Genomic DNA, 20,394 nt, shown 5'->3' on the forward strand with positions numbered 1-20,394 from the left:
TTGCATTATACCTTTGTTTCCAACTACAGCAGGCCCCTGTTATAACGCTGTTCGCTTTACGCTGATTCGCTATAACACTGCTCTTATATTATAACCCGTATCTGACTATAACGCTGTCACAGATCACTATAATGCTCTTTTACAGATTGTATTTTTGCATATTTAACGAAATCGTTTCATTTGATGGAGTCGATAGCTTGAAAATGAATAGCATTAAAACGTTTCCCACGCCAACTTGAAAAATTTTTCCACGCTCAGTGAAAATTTCTCACTCGCTAATTTAATTGCAGTACAGTGACCTGTTATGTAGTTCCGAGATCAACATTTTAAAAAATGATCAAGTATATTCCTTGTAATATTTGCGTTATATGCATTTATCCGAAGTCTAGTCATCACTCAGTACAGTATTAGACATCGTGCGTAACGGACAGTTTACTCGAACATTATCATAATTAATGCAACCAACGCAGTTACATTTTCGAAGAGTTAATAATGGCCAATAAGAATGAAAGAGCAACAACGTATGGGCGCAGTACGAAGAATATAAATGTAAGAAAAAGACTGAATTTGAAAATTAAATTAGACATTTTGAAGCGAATCGATTCCGGTCAACGACAAGCGGATGTGTGCCATAATTTAGGACTCGCAAGTTTAACTGTAAGAACAATCATAAAAAAATAAAGAATTAATTTTAGCAGTGAGAAAGATAGCTATTCCACTGCAAGCAACTAGGGCTAGGCTGACTATTAGGATTGAAATGGAAAGGCGTTAACTGATTTTATTGAAGATAATATCCAATGCAGAATTCAGTTAAGTTAAATATTACAAAAAAAAAAGGAGAGAAAGAGATTAGCCAATATCTGAAGAAAACTCACCTAAAGAAAAAAAAAAAAAAAATGTGGAACCATTTAAAACTGGTAAGGGCAGGTTGAATAGTTTTAAAATCTAGAGAGAAGCCGCAAGTGCAGATCAAGGAACCGAAACTTTTAAAAAAGAACTTGTTAAAATTATTGAAGAGGGGTATTGTGTGTTATACTTCTCAACAAGTTTATAACATAGATGAAGCAGGACTTTTGTGGAAACAAAAGTCTAAAAGAAGTTTCATATTGAAAGAAGAAAAAAAACATGCCAGGTTTCAAAGCAGCGAAGGATCGGGTGACTTTATTGTTGGGTGGTAACGCTGCGGGGGATTTAAAATTAATACCCCTTTTAGTTTATTTAGAAAATGACCAACCCAAAATCAGCACATTTTCATGATTAAATTCATCAATTAAATTATATCAATTAAAATAAATTTAGATCAATTAAATTCATGATTTTAATTGGAATTTTAAGTTAATTTTGATACATAAGTAGTTACCACATAATTATATATATATGTAATGCAGAATATTTTATATGTATAAATATTTGAATATTAAATATTTTGACCGACATTTGTGCATCTTTTCACTACCGTTTATTATTGATTAGGAAATATCCTATGGCACAGACCGCAACTTACAAATACATATGTTACCTTATGGGAATGGGGCGCTTGCTTAGTGCGGATTCACTTAGCACTTGGTTTTTCCGGAACGAATTATCAGCGTTAAGCGGGGGTCACCTGTATCTCACACTATAGAGATTGTATACTAGCATGTGAAACGTCTGAATCTGGGAAAGCTATCATCACACTCAGGCTGCTGAGACTTATTTACTGGTAAAATCTGCCAAAAAAAGCCAGATCACACAACCACTCTGTATCTTGTAGCTGCTGATAATCATCTCCCCTTTGATCAAAAAATTTTTTAATTTCATTCAGTAAATTTCAAAATCTCTGTAGAAACTTACTCCGACTCAGCCACCTCACATCTGTGTATAATATCAGATCTGGTTCTTTTTCATCGAGTTGCATTTTGAAACGTCTCCTTTGAAGAGATTGTCCTCTGATGGAATTCACGATTTCGAAAGCGATGTTCGTAACACTTTTAGTATTTAATCTTTTGCTGGCTAACACTTGTTGGTGAATGATACAGTGGTAACAAAAAATCAGGGAATTCATCATTCTTTTGGTACAATGCGATGAATCCATTAATATGCCCCGTCACTGCTTTAGCTCCATCTGATGTTACTGATACGAGCTTAAATAGTGGTAATTAATTTAATTTTTTCAATAAAATGTTTGAATGACTTAAAGATACCAAGATCTCTAGTTCTTTCTTTTAACAAAATCATACCCAGCAGTTCTTCTCTAGTGGCAGAATCATCGAAAAACATACCAACAAAAACGAGCAATTGAGCTGAACACTGATGTATGAAGTAGATTCATCCAGTTGTTGTTATGTTGTTATTATTTGGTTTTTAGGAGCATTAGCAACTAAAGCCATATTGCTCCGAGGATATGCGGTGGTCATTCCCTGATCTTCCTGCATCCTCTGTATTTAGTGGTCACGGGCTCGAATCCCAGTCTGATCAAGAAGCGTGTGCTATGCACTGCTGCTCCTGCCCACCTGGCTATGGAGGCGCCCGAGATTCATCCAGTTGCAAAGAACAGGACACACAATTAGCAATATGAGCATGCAATTGTTCACTCACATTTTTACTCATTTTTTCGATGCATCACATCACAATATTTTGAGATAACTGCAAATCTTAAAGGGCACTTTTAATTTCATTTTTGTTCTTAAAATTTTAAAAAAGAGAATCTATTATTTCTAAAAATGCATCTTTGATGAATTGACCATCAAGAAAATGATTTGCATTTTTTTTGCAAGATGATTCACTTTAAATGATGCTACAGTTATTTCTTTAGATTGTAAATTAGGTGTTATGAAGAAATTCTGTTGCACGAATAATCTAGATTTAAGTTCTTCCAATTTTTTTTTTTCTAAGAAAATCCGATTGGTATTTACCATGGAGTGTATTGAAGTGCCTTTCTAAATTTCCTTTTTTGGGTATAGCCACGGAAGCAATGCAAATCAAACAGCAATATTTTTCTTTCACCATTACAAAAAAGTATTCTAGTTCCCACTCTTGATGAAAATGATACGTTTACTCTTTTTCGTAGTATTCATTTTAAATCGAAAGGTATTAAATTAACATATACATACTATCTAATTATTAAATCAGTAAAAGCAATGCTTACCAATTAAAACACTTTTAAGTTGCGTGAACCGGAAAAATATTCTGTCTGAACAGCTAACGTAGGATAATTGATGAAGAGGATTGCCGAATGAGGAAGTTGTTTCCAAAATAACCGGACAAACACACCACCGTTTATTGCTCTGTTTGGTTATATTCTTATAAGAATCGGTTTTGAATGCCTTTGTGATATTTCTCTAAAGCTATTTCTGGAGATCACAACCATAAAACAATAAAAACAATTTACACTTTTCTGTTAGTGCAATCTAATTATAAACGGGTAGTAAACTCAATCTTATTGCATTTGCAATAATATCGACAGCTGGAATTCTGTGGTATTTCTCGTTATGATGGTGAAACGTTTTTCTCCTTCAATGAAATCTTCAATCATGCAAAAAAAAAAAAAAATAATAAATTTTCAAAATCTGCTCTTCATTCCTATTTTTGAAGCTTCATTAAAAAAAAATAACGTGCAGGTAGAGAAACCCTTTGCATAATATAAAATTTTGGTAGTATACCTGACTGCATAAATCAACGGTGACTGTATATTTAAAATTGGTCATGATCGACTCGTTGGCCATCCCTGATATATATGATATGATTGAAAAACATAATTTTTTGGCCATTCGAGTCAAATTTGTGTATGTTTTTGTAGAACATGCACACAAACTTGGCTGAAATTAAAAATGGTAAACTTTCCATAAATGACATTATTTAAGTAAATATTCACGGAACATGGAAAAGTTGATAGGCATGCTTGCTTACAAATTAACATCAGATATTTAATATAACACTCCATATTTAGTTAGCATTAGAAGAGGCATATGATGCAAGAAAGCAAGCTTAAAAAATCCCTTCCCGTTTCACCCATCCATTCACTCCAAAGGTGAAAACAAACTTTTTTTGTGTTAACTGTGAAAAAATATAAAATATCAATATGTAAATGTCTGAGATTGATTCTTATCTTCAACTTAAAGAAGTCAAGTTTCTTTATTCACAAGCATAGATTCATAAACACTTACCCCTGTTGAATATTTGAAATAGTATATAGACATACAGAAGGTAAACATGGTGGTCCATCTCTAACTTTCTTTATAGCTTGTTTTAGTATGTAAGCAGCATCTGGTGAGGTACTCTTTTCCTGTTTATCTGAATGAGATTCCACAACTTTTTGGACTGGCTTCTCAGATGTGGTATTGTCATCTTCATATAAATGCAACCTAGCCTGATGGTCAGAACTGTGAACTAAAAAAATAAATAAATAAATAAAACTGTCATTTACCACTTACAGAGTGACAAAATATTCAGCAATGTAATAATTGTTATTTAACATCCATGGAATGTGCTTCATTAAACTCGAAACCTATTCATATATTTGATAACCTTAACAACAGAAATTAACACAAATCTGATAACCTTAACAACACACAAAGAACATAAATTCCATGTTGCACAAATGGAACTCTGAGACAAACATATTTCACATCCATTGTGTATGAATAAACTATATTTTCTGAATAGTCACTAAAGCAATTAAAACTTTTTTCTAAGAATTATATCAATATGTTGATAATGAAAACACAGAATTAGTATTAGCCACATAGTGCAAGGAAGTCACAGGCTTTTGCTGCACTGGCGAAAACAAAAAAAAAAAAATAATAAATAAATAAATAATAATAAAATAAAAATAGATATGAAAATACAAATTATGTGCTTCCCTTCTCATGTAGGTAACCATCCAGTTAACCTTTGAATTTCTTCAAACTGTCAGCCTTAACTACTTGCAGAGGCAACTAGAAATCAATAACTCACTGGCAAAAAAGAAAGTTTCCTACAATCTACAAAAACTTCTCCTGTAATTTGAATTTTTGGCCCCTAGTTCTGGAATTCTTTATAATAGTGAAAATTTCACTTCCATTCATTTTACTAATCCATCTCAGAAGCTTACACACCTCAATCAGGTTCCTGGTTGCCAAGTTCTGTAGTCTGTATAATCGAAGTTCTGTCCTTGTAAAGGTTTCACCATGCAAGTTGGCCACTTTTGGATCCTTTCAAGAAGCTCAATATATTTTTATTCAGATTAGGTCTCTATACTTCGACACAGTATTCCATATGCGGTCTTACAATTGCAATAGGATTGTGATCTCCCTATCTCTATAGGATATTGTTCAATACATCATTGATAGGACATGATGGGCTTTCCTGGCCACCTGTTTACACTGCTTAGAGAATTTCTTTATCTGCATGTATCATAATTCCCACATCCCTTTGTTACTCTACTGTTTTTATTTCAACCCCATCAAGTGTATTACTTATTCTGGGGTTGCTATTCCCCAAACAAGACCTTGCATTTTGCTGCATTAAAACAAAGCCCACTTTTCTGACCATTCTTGAAGCCCATTCAAGTCATCCTGAAGGAACTCTGCTTGGCACTGATCATTACTCTCCAAATCTTTACATCTGCAACTTTTGACATCAAGCTCTCTATCCTTTCACCAATGTCATTTCAGAAAATCAGAAACAACAGTGGTCCAAGGATTAGTCCTTGGGGACCCAAATTCCAAATATATGCATAGAATCATTGTCAGACAGCTTGTTGAACTTAAAAACTGTTTCAAATCTGTAACCACTAAGCATCCTAAGATGGTCCCAAATCTGATAATCACTTGGGGCTAAGCAGGAGCTGTGAAGGCTGGATGGGGGGAGGGGCACTGCTTGGAATGCAAATTCCAAAATTCACTAACAAGTTTTCTTGAAAGGAAAACTTGTCATGAGCTTCGTAAGGAATGATATCATCATACAGAGACACAACTCTTTCTCTCTCTCTTTTCTCTCTGAGAGACAGTGGTAATTTTTTTCTGTGGACTTCTCATAAACAGTGTAGTTTTTGAGAAGTTAGACAGTATGAGGTAGTAGTTAGTTGTTTCATGCTTCAATAAACTCCAGAAGTAATACCCCCTGATAGTCCCAAAATACAGTAGCCATCACCATTCTAGAAAAGTGATGCAAATATCTCCCCTGTAATGATGTGATCATGGAAATCACTTCCCTCCATAAAATACCACTGAAGAGCTGAAAAAGAGAGAGCATATGGTTTGCTTTGTGATTTTCCGTTAACATTCTTGATAGCAAATGAATATAAACTTTACAGCATTCCAGCTCACCTCTGATCTCCAGAGAGCTGGATAATTTGTAATTGTTTTACCAGAAAAAAGTAGGGAAGCAGGAATTATTTTCTTTAAATTTGGATATTAAAGAGTATTATGACAAATATAAAAAATTATAGTTATTTATAACAGTCAATGCAACAACACTTGATGAAACAAGTTTTTCTTTTTTTTGTTTCTTTTAATGTAAAAATTTTCGGAATATGCTAGATTTTTGAGGTTTTTTCTGCAAATATATATATATATATATATATCAAAATATTCTTCTTGCATTAAAAGTTAACACTATTTCAATGAATTTTGGCTTATTTACCTTGTACCTTCTGGTAAATATTATCAATATTAAGATTCTACAAAGCAAATATTTAATAATTACACTAGGAACATTTTCTTTACATTCTAATAACTTTTGTTCTTACCTTCAGCATCTATATACAAATTCATCAGCTGCAACAAAATTAAGTGGTCTGCATCCTGTAATTAAAATAAGTTTTTTTTTTGTCAGAAATTAAAAGACAATGTACAACACACACACACACACACACACACACACACACACACACACACACACACACACACACACACACACACACACACACACACACACACACACACACACACCTCTATTACCTGAGCTGGCTGGGAAAACCCAAACATAAATAAATAAATAATAATACAGAATATTATTACAAGTTAAAAAATATACATGACTAATCTGAAAGCGACAGTTTTTTGTAGGTGGTCTCTTAAATATCAAGACTGAAACACTATTACAGTATTTGGTAACAAAGCAAGATAAATGTGTGTTTTTTTAACAAAAGTTGATCAAACACAAGCAAAATGTACACCAATTCTCACTTGTTCTGACATTCAGATGCCAGGATTAGTTTATAAATGTGAATCATTAGTTCATGAAATCTGTAATAAGAAATGGTCATCTTAATATTTTGGAATGTCTGACAAAACAGCACTCTGACTTGAATGATAAATTTTAAAAAGTAAACTTATCAACCAGTGTGCTTAGATCTTCATGTTTGTAAAGTTTATTAAATGTATGTGTGTGTGACAGAGAGAGAGAGAGAGAGAAGAAAAAAATTACAACTTTATTTGTAATTTGTTTAAGAGAAACCTTTTAAAATTAGTCTATACATATGTATTTTTATTGTGGCTGCATAATAATAAAAACATACAGTAAAAGGTCAGTTTATGCCATCCAAGTTTTCCATTTTCCAAGACAATCTCAATCCTATTCACCTTAGATAACTGAGGTCTCCTACTTTGTGTGTGTGTGTGTGTGTGTGTGTGTGTGTGTGTGTGTGTGTGTGTGTGTGTGTGGTACAGCAGAGAGTACAAACAGATTTAATTTTTAAACTTTGTGCATTAAGCATAAGTCATGTACAAAGTCAGATATCAAAAGGTGGGATTTTGGAGTTTCCTGCTATTTTGTACTGATCCATGGTGGAATGTTGGCTTACGCAATCATGTGTTGCTTGTACTGAATTATTTGTGAAGACAGATTCCATAATAGAAATTCAATGAAGGATTCATCATCAGTTTCAAAAAAATGATATTCCTAATCAATCCATTTTTAACTTGAGTTACTAAATGGCAAATGGGCAGAGCAAGACATATCATGTTTCACATGTGCATCCTGGGAAATCTCTGAAAACATAAAGTGAGCTACTGATACAATAATTAACAGTCCACACACAGATCAGTTAAACAGCATGCTGCAGCATGTAATATTTCAGACAAAATTATGACAATAATATTATACCAGAGTAAGTTCCCCACATGTTGTGCAAGAATTGCTAGAATGTAAGAAAAATTTCAACAGAGTCAAATACAATCCTATAGACAATTTTTAGAGCTTAAAAAACCAATACTGAAATATCCAAAATGAACTGATAATGTTGATGAAGCTCATTTTCACCTTCTAGAGTTTGTAAATATACAGAACTGTCATTACTGGGAATAAGAAAATCCACATGAAATGCACTGAGCTCGCTCCTCTTTGCTCAGCTGAGATGATTATTATGTGTGGTGTTTCAGCCTTTGGCAAGATCAGACTACATTTCTGAAAATGAACAAAATTGAACATTACTTCACCACAGTTGAAACCTAACCAGCTCTTGAATTAAATCATCTCAGCAATCAGAATATTTGATTTCAATGTTGATCCACTTCCCATACAAGCATGAGTTTCCATGGAATTCGTCTTCCCAAATAATTCAACAAGTGATGCACAACTCCACAGGCCAAATGTTCCACCATGGAACGGTACAAAATGGTGGGAAACGAAACTCTCAGATGTGACCTTCACACTACACCTAGCACAATGAAATTTAAAAATTAAGTGTCTGTACTTTTTTTTTCAGCACCCTGTATAAAATATGAAATAAAATTAACAATAAATCTGCAGAATGGCAGAGCAGAGTAAAGCATGAAATTAAGCAAACTAGTGTATGAAAGAAAAACTCTCGAGAGAGGGAGATAAATTAGAAAAGAGTGTCATTAAAAAGAGCATATACCTATAAATAATTCAGAATAACAAAAATGGCAAAATTAACTGCAAATTACTAAAAAATTTAAACCAGTGGTTTGAAGCACCAAGAACAAAAATGTGAAATATCATAGTGACACTTCAATACTACCAGGTCATGATCAATGATAATAACTTAAAAAAAAAAAAAAAAAAAAGGAGAGAAATCAAGCAGTAACTCCCCTCCTTGGAAGGTCTCAAGGCTACATCTGTATGAACACTTTATACAGAGTCCCACATCTCAGTTTTCAAGGACAAAGAGCAGTGGATAAACAAAACTCACCAATTGCAATCAGCAGTCTCACCTTGCATTGTGCAATAAATGCCATAACTGGTCCATAGAGAAGGGGGAAATCAGTTCTATTGAGTAATGAATCTTAATTGCTATTTCAATCAAATGGGAAAGTGTGAGTATGAAAGGTGATAGAGAAAATATACTGATGGAGTGCATTGTGCTAACAATTAAAATTTGGATGAGATAGGGATTATGGTGTGACCTGTTTCTTGTGTTATGACCTATGACCTTGGTGGTTACGCAAGGAACATTACATGAATGCTGACAGCTATCTTAACATTTTGTGCAATTCCATGTTTCCTATGATGTAATAGTTCTTTGATACAGAACTGTGTTTGTTAAACACAATTATGTCCCATGCCATATTATGAGTGCTATATAAGAATGGTTCATGAATATGAACGTACAAATGTTGCAATGGCCAGTGCAGGGTCTCAATCTGAACTTTAACACCTATGGGACGAACTAGAATGTTGGGTGAGGGTCTGGGCAAGACACCCTCCCACATTGGTGGTGCAACTTGTTACTGTTCTGCACGAGGAATGGAGGAATACATTTTCTACAGTTTATGATTTGTTGGTGAAAAGCCTAACCAGGAAGGTGGAGTGTATCATATTAGCCAAAGAGGAACCAACACACAACTAAAGTGAGGGGCAGTAATGTCAATATGAAATTGCATGTTCAGATACTTTTTTTGGAAGTTAGTGTATATACTATTTTAATAGTGGAAGTAAAAATAGCTACAATAGAATGCAAAATACCAGATGCATCCAATACTTATGCCGCTCACCACCATTAATAACAGCTTATGGTCAGCTATTTTGTTTTTGCATACTTGTGTATTTTGAATCCATGTGCTTCTGTTAGCCATCTGTTGGGCTAGTTATCATTGTCTTAAGCTGATAACTGTTTGTAAATAAAAAGTATTAACTCTTCAGAATGAGTATTTTATTTGAATGTATTTTATCAGTAACTGGCAGATAAAATTTTAATTGTCTAATTAATTTTCTCCTATAGAGTGCTGGTGCGTCATTTTGACTTGAACTCTGAATGTTTCCCATGGGCCTTAGAGGATATAAGAAATGTCTGAGCCATATGCCACTCCCCCCAAAAATCACATGGAAGAAGAATGACAAGCAATTAAAAAGTTCATTTCTTCAGTGCCTCCATGTCTGTATTTTGATGCCACTTATTTGGTGATCCAGTGTTTCAGTTTAGAAATGCCTCTTGGCAGTGATGGCACAAATACCACATCCTTTACATAGTGTCACAAAAAAAGGAAGTCATATAGTTACAGATCAGGGGGATAAGGGGCACTCCATGTCAACTTTGGTAACTTATTTAAAATTCACCTGGAAGGAAGGAGGAATCTAATTCTTCCCCTATAACTGTTTGTTTCTACTGGAGGTTTCCTGGATGATAAATGCAGGCAACCTCCAACAAAACATGTTACATATCCCTATAGTGTCTTCTCTTCTGATAGAGCTCTCTGACCAAAATGCCAGAGAGCCTCCACCGATTCTTCAACCAAAAATTGCACATATATGATTGGGTTTTGGATTAATAAAACTGGTGATTTTTAATTTATGTTTTGAAATGCAATATCAAAGTATATATGATATCTCTCCCTCTATTTTGTTGTCCAACAGTGTCCCTGCTATATTCTTTCATTCTGCTATACAGTTTATGGTGAGATTTTTCTATGCAACTTTTTCAATACTGATAGTAAACCTGATGAACTGTGTCCAATAAACTGTGTTCCTACAATCACAGAGTAAAAACTGGATCATTATTGTAAGCTGATGATACTGTTCTGTAAATAGCAGCTTTCAAAATATTCAGGACCTTGTAAATAAATTGATAAAGGATCAGCATGAAAATTAGTTAACACAAAAGCAAACTTTCATTATTATTAGTACTGGCAAATAATGCAAGGACGCAAGCTTATAACAGCATCAGCTAATAAAACCAAAAAAACACCACATCTCTCATCCCTCTAATAATATGTCTAATTCTTTGTTAAATTTATTCAAACTACCTATTTTGACAACACATCAGAAGTTATTTAGTTCTAGCAACAAATTACTCTCTGAATAAAAGAAAATTTTGGAACATTTAAATTGAGAAAGGATGCCTATAGCTATCCTTTCTCAATTTAAATGTATGTCCCATTGTGCATGTTGTTCAAGATACAGTTAGCATATCATCATCACTGGGTTTGCATCACCTCCTTGTCTTTGCTGACAAAATTTCTGTACATTATATCATTGTTTGTTATTTGGTTTTTAGGAGCATTAGCAACTAAGGCCATAGTGCTCCGGGGATATGCGGTGGTCATTCCCTTCCCCCTGCCGCATCCTCCGTATTTGGTGGTCATGGGCTCAAACCCCGGTCTAATCAAGAAGCGTGTGCTATGCACTGCTGCTCCTGCCCACCTGGCTACTGAGGCGCCTTATATCATTGACAAAGTCCCGTGGACTGTTATAGCAACCTGCCTGCATTTCTCAGAAAACCTCATAAGAATGTAAAATTATTCCTATACCTCTTTCGCTCTTCACTTGGGTGCGATACTATCTAATGAATTGATAAGTTATGCCGGGATTACTGCAGCCCGTATGCAGTACCTTGCATTTACCATGTTAAATTTCAACTGCCTAATTTACCCAGATCTTGATGCAGTAATATGCCTTGATTCTTATCGTTAACCACCATGCCAACCTTCATATCGTATACAAACTTATGGTAATAAATACTTTAAACAGTAAGATGCCCAAAGCACTGAACTAAAGGGACTCCACTAATAACATTAGTTTAAGAGAAATGCCCATTTATAACTACCATCTGTCTTCTGCAACTCATCTATACCTTAATCCATAGCAGCAACTTGTCCCTAATGACACACTGCTCCATTTGTACAGAGGTCTTTCGAGTGGAGCAGTGCCAAAAGCTTTACTGAAATCTGAATATATGATGTCAAAATTATTATTTGCTTCCAGTTTCTTTGTTATTATCGTGTCATAGTAGCTCATCATGCTAGTGACAGGATTCCACAAACAAACTGATGCTGTGATTTCCCGATAACTCTATTCCTGTTAAGATGATCTTGGAATACTTCTTTGACAACTGACTCCATTATTTTCCCTGGAACAAAAGTCAATTTTACAGGTCTATACAGGATTAATAAAATATATATATATATATATATATATATATATCACATACCTTTAAAAATCTCATCAGATATTCTAAACAATCATCACTTAATTTCACAATGTACTGATTCTCTCTGTAAAATAAGAGTCACTGCATGATTATTCCAAACATGGGATAAATATTAATTAATTCTCAAAGATGAAAGATATTCAAAATAGAATTTTCATAAGTTTGAAAAAATAATAAAAATCATTTAAATATTTCTAATTTATTACTTATAGAACAACTGTTTAACCGAGCACGTGCATATGTCATAGTCCATTGGACATGCAACTGGCAGCTGAAAGACATCCAGTCATTTCTGCTTATTATGGCACTCATTTCTACCACAGGGTTGGCAGAAATATGCAAAAGACAGGATGATCTTTAAATTCTGCTACCATTAAAAAAAAACTGCAGAGAACTTGATCCACATTACAGGAGGCATGTGGAGAAGATGCGTTGCCCTACAGCACAGCTATATGGAGGTTTAACAATTTAAAAAGGAATGCAAATCATCAACCAAAGGCTGCTTGCTTAGGTGTCCTAGCTTCTGCAGGAACCAATCAAAACATCAATATTTTTGCTGCTATAGCAATCATAGTAATGTTACTTGAATACAAGTGATCCATTTGGAGATAAAGAAAATGGGTACTGAAGTCGGTAATGATAATAACACCATATGAGAGCTGGCAATATCAATATGACTGAGAGAGCATACAACAAAGCTCAATGTGGAAGTCCACAACTTTTCAAGTAGCAAAGAAAGCAAGGGTAGACCTTCTTAAGATCTAATGACCATATATATACTGGAAATGACTTAAGTAGTTTTTGTGACAAGGCATTACTAGTATCACATACGTGTCCAGTTTCTTTGGTTAATGATTTGACTCTACTATAAAATATTTAAGGGCAAAGGCTTCATGCTACGAGGTAGAATGACTAATATGTAGGTTAGTGCAAAAGCATCATTTTAACGTAGCCATCTACCAAAGTAGTTTAATTAATTAATTAAAATGGCATTGTTTTGGTTGAGAATAAATAACAGTAGTCTTCTTCACTGGTGAAGTGTTATTTATTCAAGGTAGTACAATACCATGGCAACTCGTGAAGGCATTCACAATATGAAATTTAACCAAAACGATGCCAGTTTAATTAATTAATTCAACTACTTTGGTAGATGGCTACGTTAAAATGATGCTTTTGCACTAACCTACATATTAGTGATTTGAATCTATTAAAAATAGAGAAGTGTAGTTTTGGAAACTACTCATTTTTCAAACCATACTTGTCCATTTGTAATGGAGTTTTTGATTTCCATTATTATTATTATTTTTTGTTAATGGTAAATCCTAAACATGAAAGTTCATTCAACCCCTACAGAACCTTAAGTGTACCATGTAGAGATAGCATAAGAAGATGTACTCAGATTGTACTTTTCAGAAAATTACACAAAAAGAAGGCTATTCCAAAGAGCAGAAGCAGAGGAATAAATGAGGGAGAAAAGTTAAGTTTAGTGAGCAGAGCTGAATTATGAATGAATGAATGCAGACTAGCTGATGCGTGTGCTCAGACTAGTTTGGTAGAGAAAAGTGGAATTATCAGATACTAACAGATGCTGTGTATGCCCATTATCTGCAGATAAGGCATACACAGCAGAAAGGAATTGATCTGTGTTATAGAGAGGAGAATGAGTGTATAAAAGAACTTAATTAATCTGACTGCTCTCTTATGGAAGTTTATGCAAGGTTTTGTGAGCATAACTCCAGATGCGAGAACAATATTCCATAGTAGGATGCATTTATGATTTATACAGATCTAATAGTTGTTTAGAAGAAAGGTAATGCTAAGAGCGAAAGTGTTTTTTTTTTTTTTTCCTCCAATGTAGATGAAGCAATATTTGTGATAGGCTTATGCAAAGAAAGAATAAAAATCAAGATTATCCAAGTATATAAGTTATCCAGAAATAAGTGGCATGGGAGCAGCAGATTAGGAGGGGGGTTACATGCTGGAAAACAGCAAGAATATGGAAAAGATTCCTCATAACAAAATATAGACTATGATCCACCCTTTTCTCAAACCCTCTTAACATGCTAAATGCTAAAGTGTGGAGTCAGACTTTAATCCACTTGTAGGGAAAACCATCCTACTTTTAGAATTTTTTTCTTCCAATCTGACAGAAGAAAAACTGATTCTTTTTGCCAAGAAATCTTCCCCGGAGGCTGACTGATTCAATCATAGCCCAAAAATGTTTCTGCCCTTTTCAATCCAGATTGACTAATTTCTATAGTTTTCAATCTTGAGTCAAAAAGGTCACTGGAAAAGCCAACAGCAAAAGTGTTAAGGTCTTAAATGTCTCAATCATATTCCCACATGGATAACAGTATAGTTCTCGCTAACTTTAATCTTGATATTAACAAATGCACATCATCAAATAAAGCTGTCATTGGTCAGTGCAAAAATCTGTGGTATTTTAGCAACTGACTAATGAGAGCTTTACTTGATGACATATTTGTGTATGTCAGGAAATGATTGAATTGATTAGAGTGAACATATTTAAGTTTCCAAACTTTGATGTTTACAAAACTGAATCTCTTCTTGTAAGAACTCTTTGCATACAAAACCAATTTCATACTGCCATCTTTTAGAAATTGAAACTGAAGACTTTTACTAATGAAGACCAGTTTTAGACAAAATGCTTCAGAACTGTATTCTGGTACTGTCAAAATGGCATTCCCAGACTTTTCTTTTAAATTAATTGTATCTAATTAATACACATCATATGCTGTATTTAGACTAAGGCGCATTTAGGGCTAGAGCCTCAAGCTGCGAACAAATTTAGACTATGTATATAAAGTGCTTAGCATCATAATACACAGCCATTTCTGAATAAACAGAAAATTTTTAAGGTGGCATCGTTTTAGGTTATATCTCATATTGTGAATGCCTTCACAACGAGTTGCCATGATATTGCACTACTTCGAATAAGTAACGCTTCACGTAAGGAGAAGACTAATGCCATCATTGCATCACTTGGGTACCTACCCACTCACTGACGAAGGGCCAAATAGCCCTGAAACAGTGCTGTCTGGGTGGTGGTACCTATCTGAGAATAAGTAACACTAGTCTTCTCCTTACGTGAAGCGTTACTTATTCGAAGTAGTGCAATATCATGGCAACTCGTTGTGAAGGCATTCACAATATGAGATATAACCTAAAACGATGCCACCTTAAAAATTTTCTGTTTATTCAGAAATGGCTGTGTATTATGATGCTAAGCACTTTATATACATAGTACACATCATATGCTAAAAGTATTTTGTGAAATTAAATAAACTGTATTTTAAATTTCTTTGGGTAAATCTACACTTTTGTATTATAAATAAAAACAGTGATTTTTCTCAACATAGCTCCAATGTGTGACTGCTCTGGCCAATCCTTGTGACAAAAAATACCTAATATCTGGAGAATGCATGTGGTGTTAGTTATTTAACATATTTTCATAATTCAGTAAGACTTTACATGACATACTTACATGAATTTACTCAATAATAGCACATACGCCAAAACATTATGACCACCTACCTAATATGATGTTAGTCCTCCACGTGCAGCCAAAACAGCTCGTACCCGGCAAGGCATGGATGCTACAAGATTTCTAAATGTGTCTTGTGGTATCTGGTACCAACACATAACCAGCAGATCCTTAACTCCTGTAAGGTCCGTGGTTGAGATGCCGCAGATCGGAGTTGTTGTTCCAACGCAGATGCGCGATGGGATTAATGTCTGGGGAATTTGGGGATCAGGCCAATACCTGGAAGTCTTCCTCATGTTCTGCGAACTAGTCTTGAACAATCCAGGCAGTGTGGCATGGCACATTATCCTGCTGAAAGATGGCACTGCCAGAGGGGATGCCTGTTGCCACGAAAGGGTGTACCTGGTCAGCAATGATGTTTAGGTAGGTGGTAGATGTCAGAGTGCCCGGCACATGGATGACTGGACCCAGGGTATCCCAGCAGAACATCGCCCAAAGCATGACACCACTACCACTGACTTGTTTTCGTCCCACAGTGCATCCAGGCGCCACAACTTCCCTCAGGAAATGACCACACGTACCCCGGACATCCACATGGTGCAACAGGAAACATGATACATCAGATCAGATGACCTTCTTCCAATCGCCCAAGGTCTCATGGCTGTAAAGCATTACCTACCATGTACTGCAGAAATATAATCTGAATATAAATTAGGAATGAGAGTCATATAGCAAGCCAAATAAGTTGCAAATAGAAAGTAAACCAGCACATAACTACAGTAACAAAAGAGGGGTGGGGGAATAAATCAAGATTAAGGGCTGCATAAGGAATGTGCTCCTAAAATAATTAATAAAGAATGCCAATTAATAAAAATGCCACATAATATAAATGTACAAAAATGCAATTTGGACCTGGTGCTGCTTGATGGCACCAGGTCCAAATTGCATGAAATACTGCTATAAATGGAGGTGAAACCAACCAAACAACATGAACAAGGTGAAAAAATTAAAATACATATAATAATAAAAAAATATATTACAGACATACATTCCTTCTGAAACACCCTTTATCTAGATTTATTGTCCACTCCTTTTTCGTTTGTTGCCGTAGGTATTACATACTTGATTTGCCATACAACTGGCATATTTTTATTTTATATTCAAATTAACTTTTAGTATAATTTAGAAATATGACTTTTTATATTGTTTCTGTCATTAGCATATTCCATGTAGATGCTTGTAGCAATTCAAGGAATTTTTATATGAATATTTAGTTAGTTAGAATTTTCTGGAACAAGGCATGATCTAGTCAAGGAGGATGTCTTTGTGTGTGCTAGGTGCAAAGAGTGCCAAGAAATTAGGAGCCCACTCAGTGTTCTGATGGGCATCTATGAGAGTTTGAAGTGTAGGGTAGATGCCCTCGAAGGAATTAAAATGGGGCCCATCAAGCTCTCAGCTGCCCAATTCAATGCCAGAACTCACTCTTGTGCATCAGGCAACACAGTGGCAATCTTCAGGGCAGAATGCACTAGTTCCACACAGGAGCTAGTTATTGTTGTTGACTCAACTGTCAGGGAAATGGGAAATATATTGCGCAAAAAGGATAGGTGGAACAGGACTAGGGTATGTCTGTCAGGGACAAATGTTGATAACGCTGTAGAGCACATATCATATTTTAAGGGCACAAAAGGTGATACTGTTGTACACGTTGGCACTAACATTAAGGGTTGAAACACACTATTATCACTTCACGGGACTTCATGTCATTTCACTGTTTAGTGTGAAGTTGGTTGTTGGAGACACATTACTACCATGTCACTTTATATATGCGTTGCTCTTTTTAGGAAAAGCTGAAGCGAAATGAATTGCCACAGTTCATCGACTCCTACAAAATCTGAAGAAGATTTATAAAATGCACATGCCTTACTTATAGCTGAGAAAACAAAGGAGAGTATGCAACGGATACGCAACATAAACTGGAAGAGAACAGAAAAAGGCAAATTCCATAATTTATTGCAGGACTTAAAAGAAGATGAAAATCGTTTTAAGATGTCCTTGTGGATAAATAAAGAATTTAATTTCCTATATAATCTAATTAAGGATGACATACAAGGGCAAAATACGCAATTTTGAAATTTGATCATCACTAAGGAAAAATTAGTTGTATGTTTAAGGAAAGCTGAAATACTGTGTAAGTTTAATTTTGAATAAGGATTTATTCTATCAAAATTCAAAACAAAATTTTTTAATTAAATTTAATAACAACAAAAACTACTCAATGCTAAAAATGAACTTGTAAAAAATTATGAGTTGTACAAATTGAAATGTTAAATTTGTTAATTGTAATACTGTTGCTCTATTTTCCTCCTTTGGCCATTTTTGAGCATCTATATGACTGGACATTTGCAGTGAGTATGCCAAGTAGCTAGTCAAAGTGGAGGGTGCTTCAGAATAGGCACAGGAGCAACGTCATTGATGTTGTTGTTATTTGTTTTCGGATATTCTTACTTGTGAACTCAAAACAGCATTATTTACTTGTAATTTGATTTTCTATTAGCATTTCCTCCATTTTCCTCTAGTCAATGCTATCATTACCATTCATATCAATATCATTCTGCTCATTCTAATAGAAGCAGTGCAAGAATCTCTTTCACCTCTGCCAGTGGCTACTGTCAATCTATTGGTCTTTGTCTCCCCCCAAGCTAGCAGTTTTCCGACCCACCTAACACTGCCTCGATAGCATCAGCTATGGGCCTAATGACTCTGATGAGTATAATAAGGAACTGTACAGGGAAATAGAGTGGGCCAGTAAATCAGAGTGTCTTATAATGGGAGATTTTAATTTCCCAGATATTGACTGGAATTTGGGGGCTGGATACTCGCACACTAGCAGGGCTTTTGTGGATTTATTGGATGATTGTTTTCTACATCAGCATGTTCGGGAGGCAACTAGAGGGAGTAATACTCTTGATTTGATTATCAGCAGTGATTCTTCATGCATTAAGAATCTGCAGATAAATGAACCACTAGGTGGCAGTGATCACAGTGTGCGAAGTGGGATTTACTCAAAGAGGTAACTACCATTAGGGGTAAAGGGAAGGGTTATTGCTTCCGTAAAGGCGACTACGATGGACTGAGACAGTATTTAAATTCTATACAGTGGGACCAACTGATGATGTTACCAACAGCAAATTCAAAATGGGAAGCATTCAAAGAACTTATCTTGGAAGCTACTAGGCTTTACATACCAACTAAGAAATATTGTTCAAGGTTTAGGCCAAAATGGATGTCAGATGAACTAATGAGGCATATGGCAGAGAAGAAAAATGCATGGGATACTTACAAATTAACACATGACACAGAAGCCTATGATAGATACAAGTTGATATGCAACCAAGTTACAAAGGAGGTTAGGCAGGCGAAGGCAGATTACGAGAAATCCTTGGCAAGGGATGCAAAGAAAAACAGCAAAGAGTTCTTTACTTATGTAAACTCTAGAAGGAAAGGGATGAATCAGATTGGTCCACTTGATATTGATGGGTCAAGTGTTGATGATCCTGCTCAGGTGGCTAACAAACTAAATGAATATTTTGCATCGACATTCACACATGAGGAGTTATTCAGCGAGGGGAATGCCAGAGGTGTATTCAACTCTAGCAGTAAGTTACAGAATCTTGAAATAACTGGGAGTAAAGTGGAGGAGAAACTGTTGAAGATAAACACAAGAAAGGCACCCGGGGTGGATGGGATCTATCCAGTTATATTAAAGGAGGCAGCAAAGGAAGTAAGCAAACCCTTAGCCATAATTATGAGAGCTTCCTTGGACTCAGGGGAGGTACCCATAGACTGGAAATGTGCAAATGTGACCCCAAGACCTGTGAGCTTAACTTCTGTTCCAGGAAAATTAATGGAGGCACTGGTTAAAGACGCACTGCAGGATCATTTAGACAAGACTTCAGTTATAGCTCAGACACAGCATGGTTTTGTTAAGGGGAAGTCTTGCCTGACCAACTTGATTGGATACTATGATGCAGTCACAAAAGAACTGGATGCAGGGAATAACTTTGATATTATATACTTGGATCTTAGAAAGGCTTTTGATACTGTTGCACATGGAAGACTGCTACACAAATTGTAGCAGTGTGACATTGGAGGCAAATTGCTGCTATGGATAAAGGGGTGGTTGAGGGGGAGAAGACAGAGAGTGGTAATCAATGGACACTGCTCATCGTGGACTGATGTTATTAGTGGAGTCTCTCAGGGCTCAGTGTTGGGTCCATTATTGTTTTCTGTATTTATAAATGATATTGATGATGGTATATCGGGATTAATGTCCAAGTTTGCAGACGATACAAAGGTTGGCAGGGTTGTCAAGGATACTACTGACACTATGCTGCTGCAACAGGATCTGGAAAGGTTGAGCAGATGGGCTGAGAGGTGGCAAATGAAGTTTAACATTGACAAATGTAAAGTACTACACATGGGAAACAGCAACCCCAGAGCAACGTATCAACTCTGTGGTACAACACTGACAGTGGTA

The 20,394-nt window shown here is 35.4% G+C and overlaps 1 protein-coding gene across 2 annotated transcripts in view; it reads right to left on the reverse strand.

Moving 5' to 3' along the window:
- LOC150077731 (TAF5-like RNA polymerase II p300/CBP-associated factor-associated factor 65 kDa subunit 5L) overlaps positions 1-20,394 on the reverse strand; it is a 157,697-nt gene that overhangs the window by 84,378 nt on the left and 52,925 nt on the right. For both annotated transcript variants that reach the window (XM_090384735.1, XM_090384734.1), the window contains exons 5-7: positions 12,350-12,413; positions 6,710-6,764; positions 4,146-4,368 (exon numbers count right to left, since the gene is read on the reverse strand). In XM_090384735.1, the coding sequence (XP_090240861.1) occupies positions 4,146-4,368; positions 6,710-6,764; positions 12,350-12,413 (342 nt within the window). The remainder of the gene's footprint in view (positions 1-4,145; positions 4,369-6,709; positions 6,765-12,349; positions 12,414-20,394) is intronic.

The sequence above is a fragment of the Mastigoproctus giganteus genome, chromosome 11 (genome assembly GCF_048544385.1).
Source record: "Mastigoproctus giganteus isolate SK-2022 chromosome 11, ASM4854438v1, whole genome shotgun sequence".
Lineage (NCBI taxonomy): Eukaryota > Metazoa > Arthropoda > Arachnida > Uropygi > Thelyphonidae > Mastigoproctus > Mastigoproctus giganteus.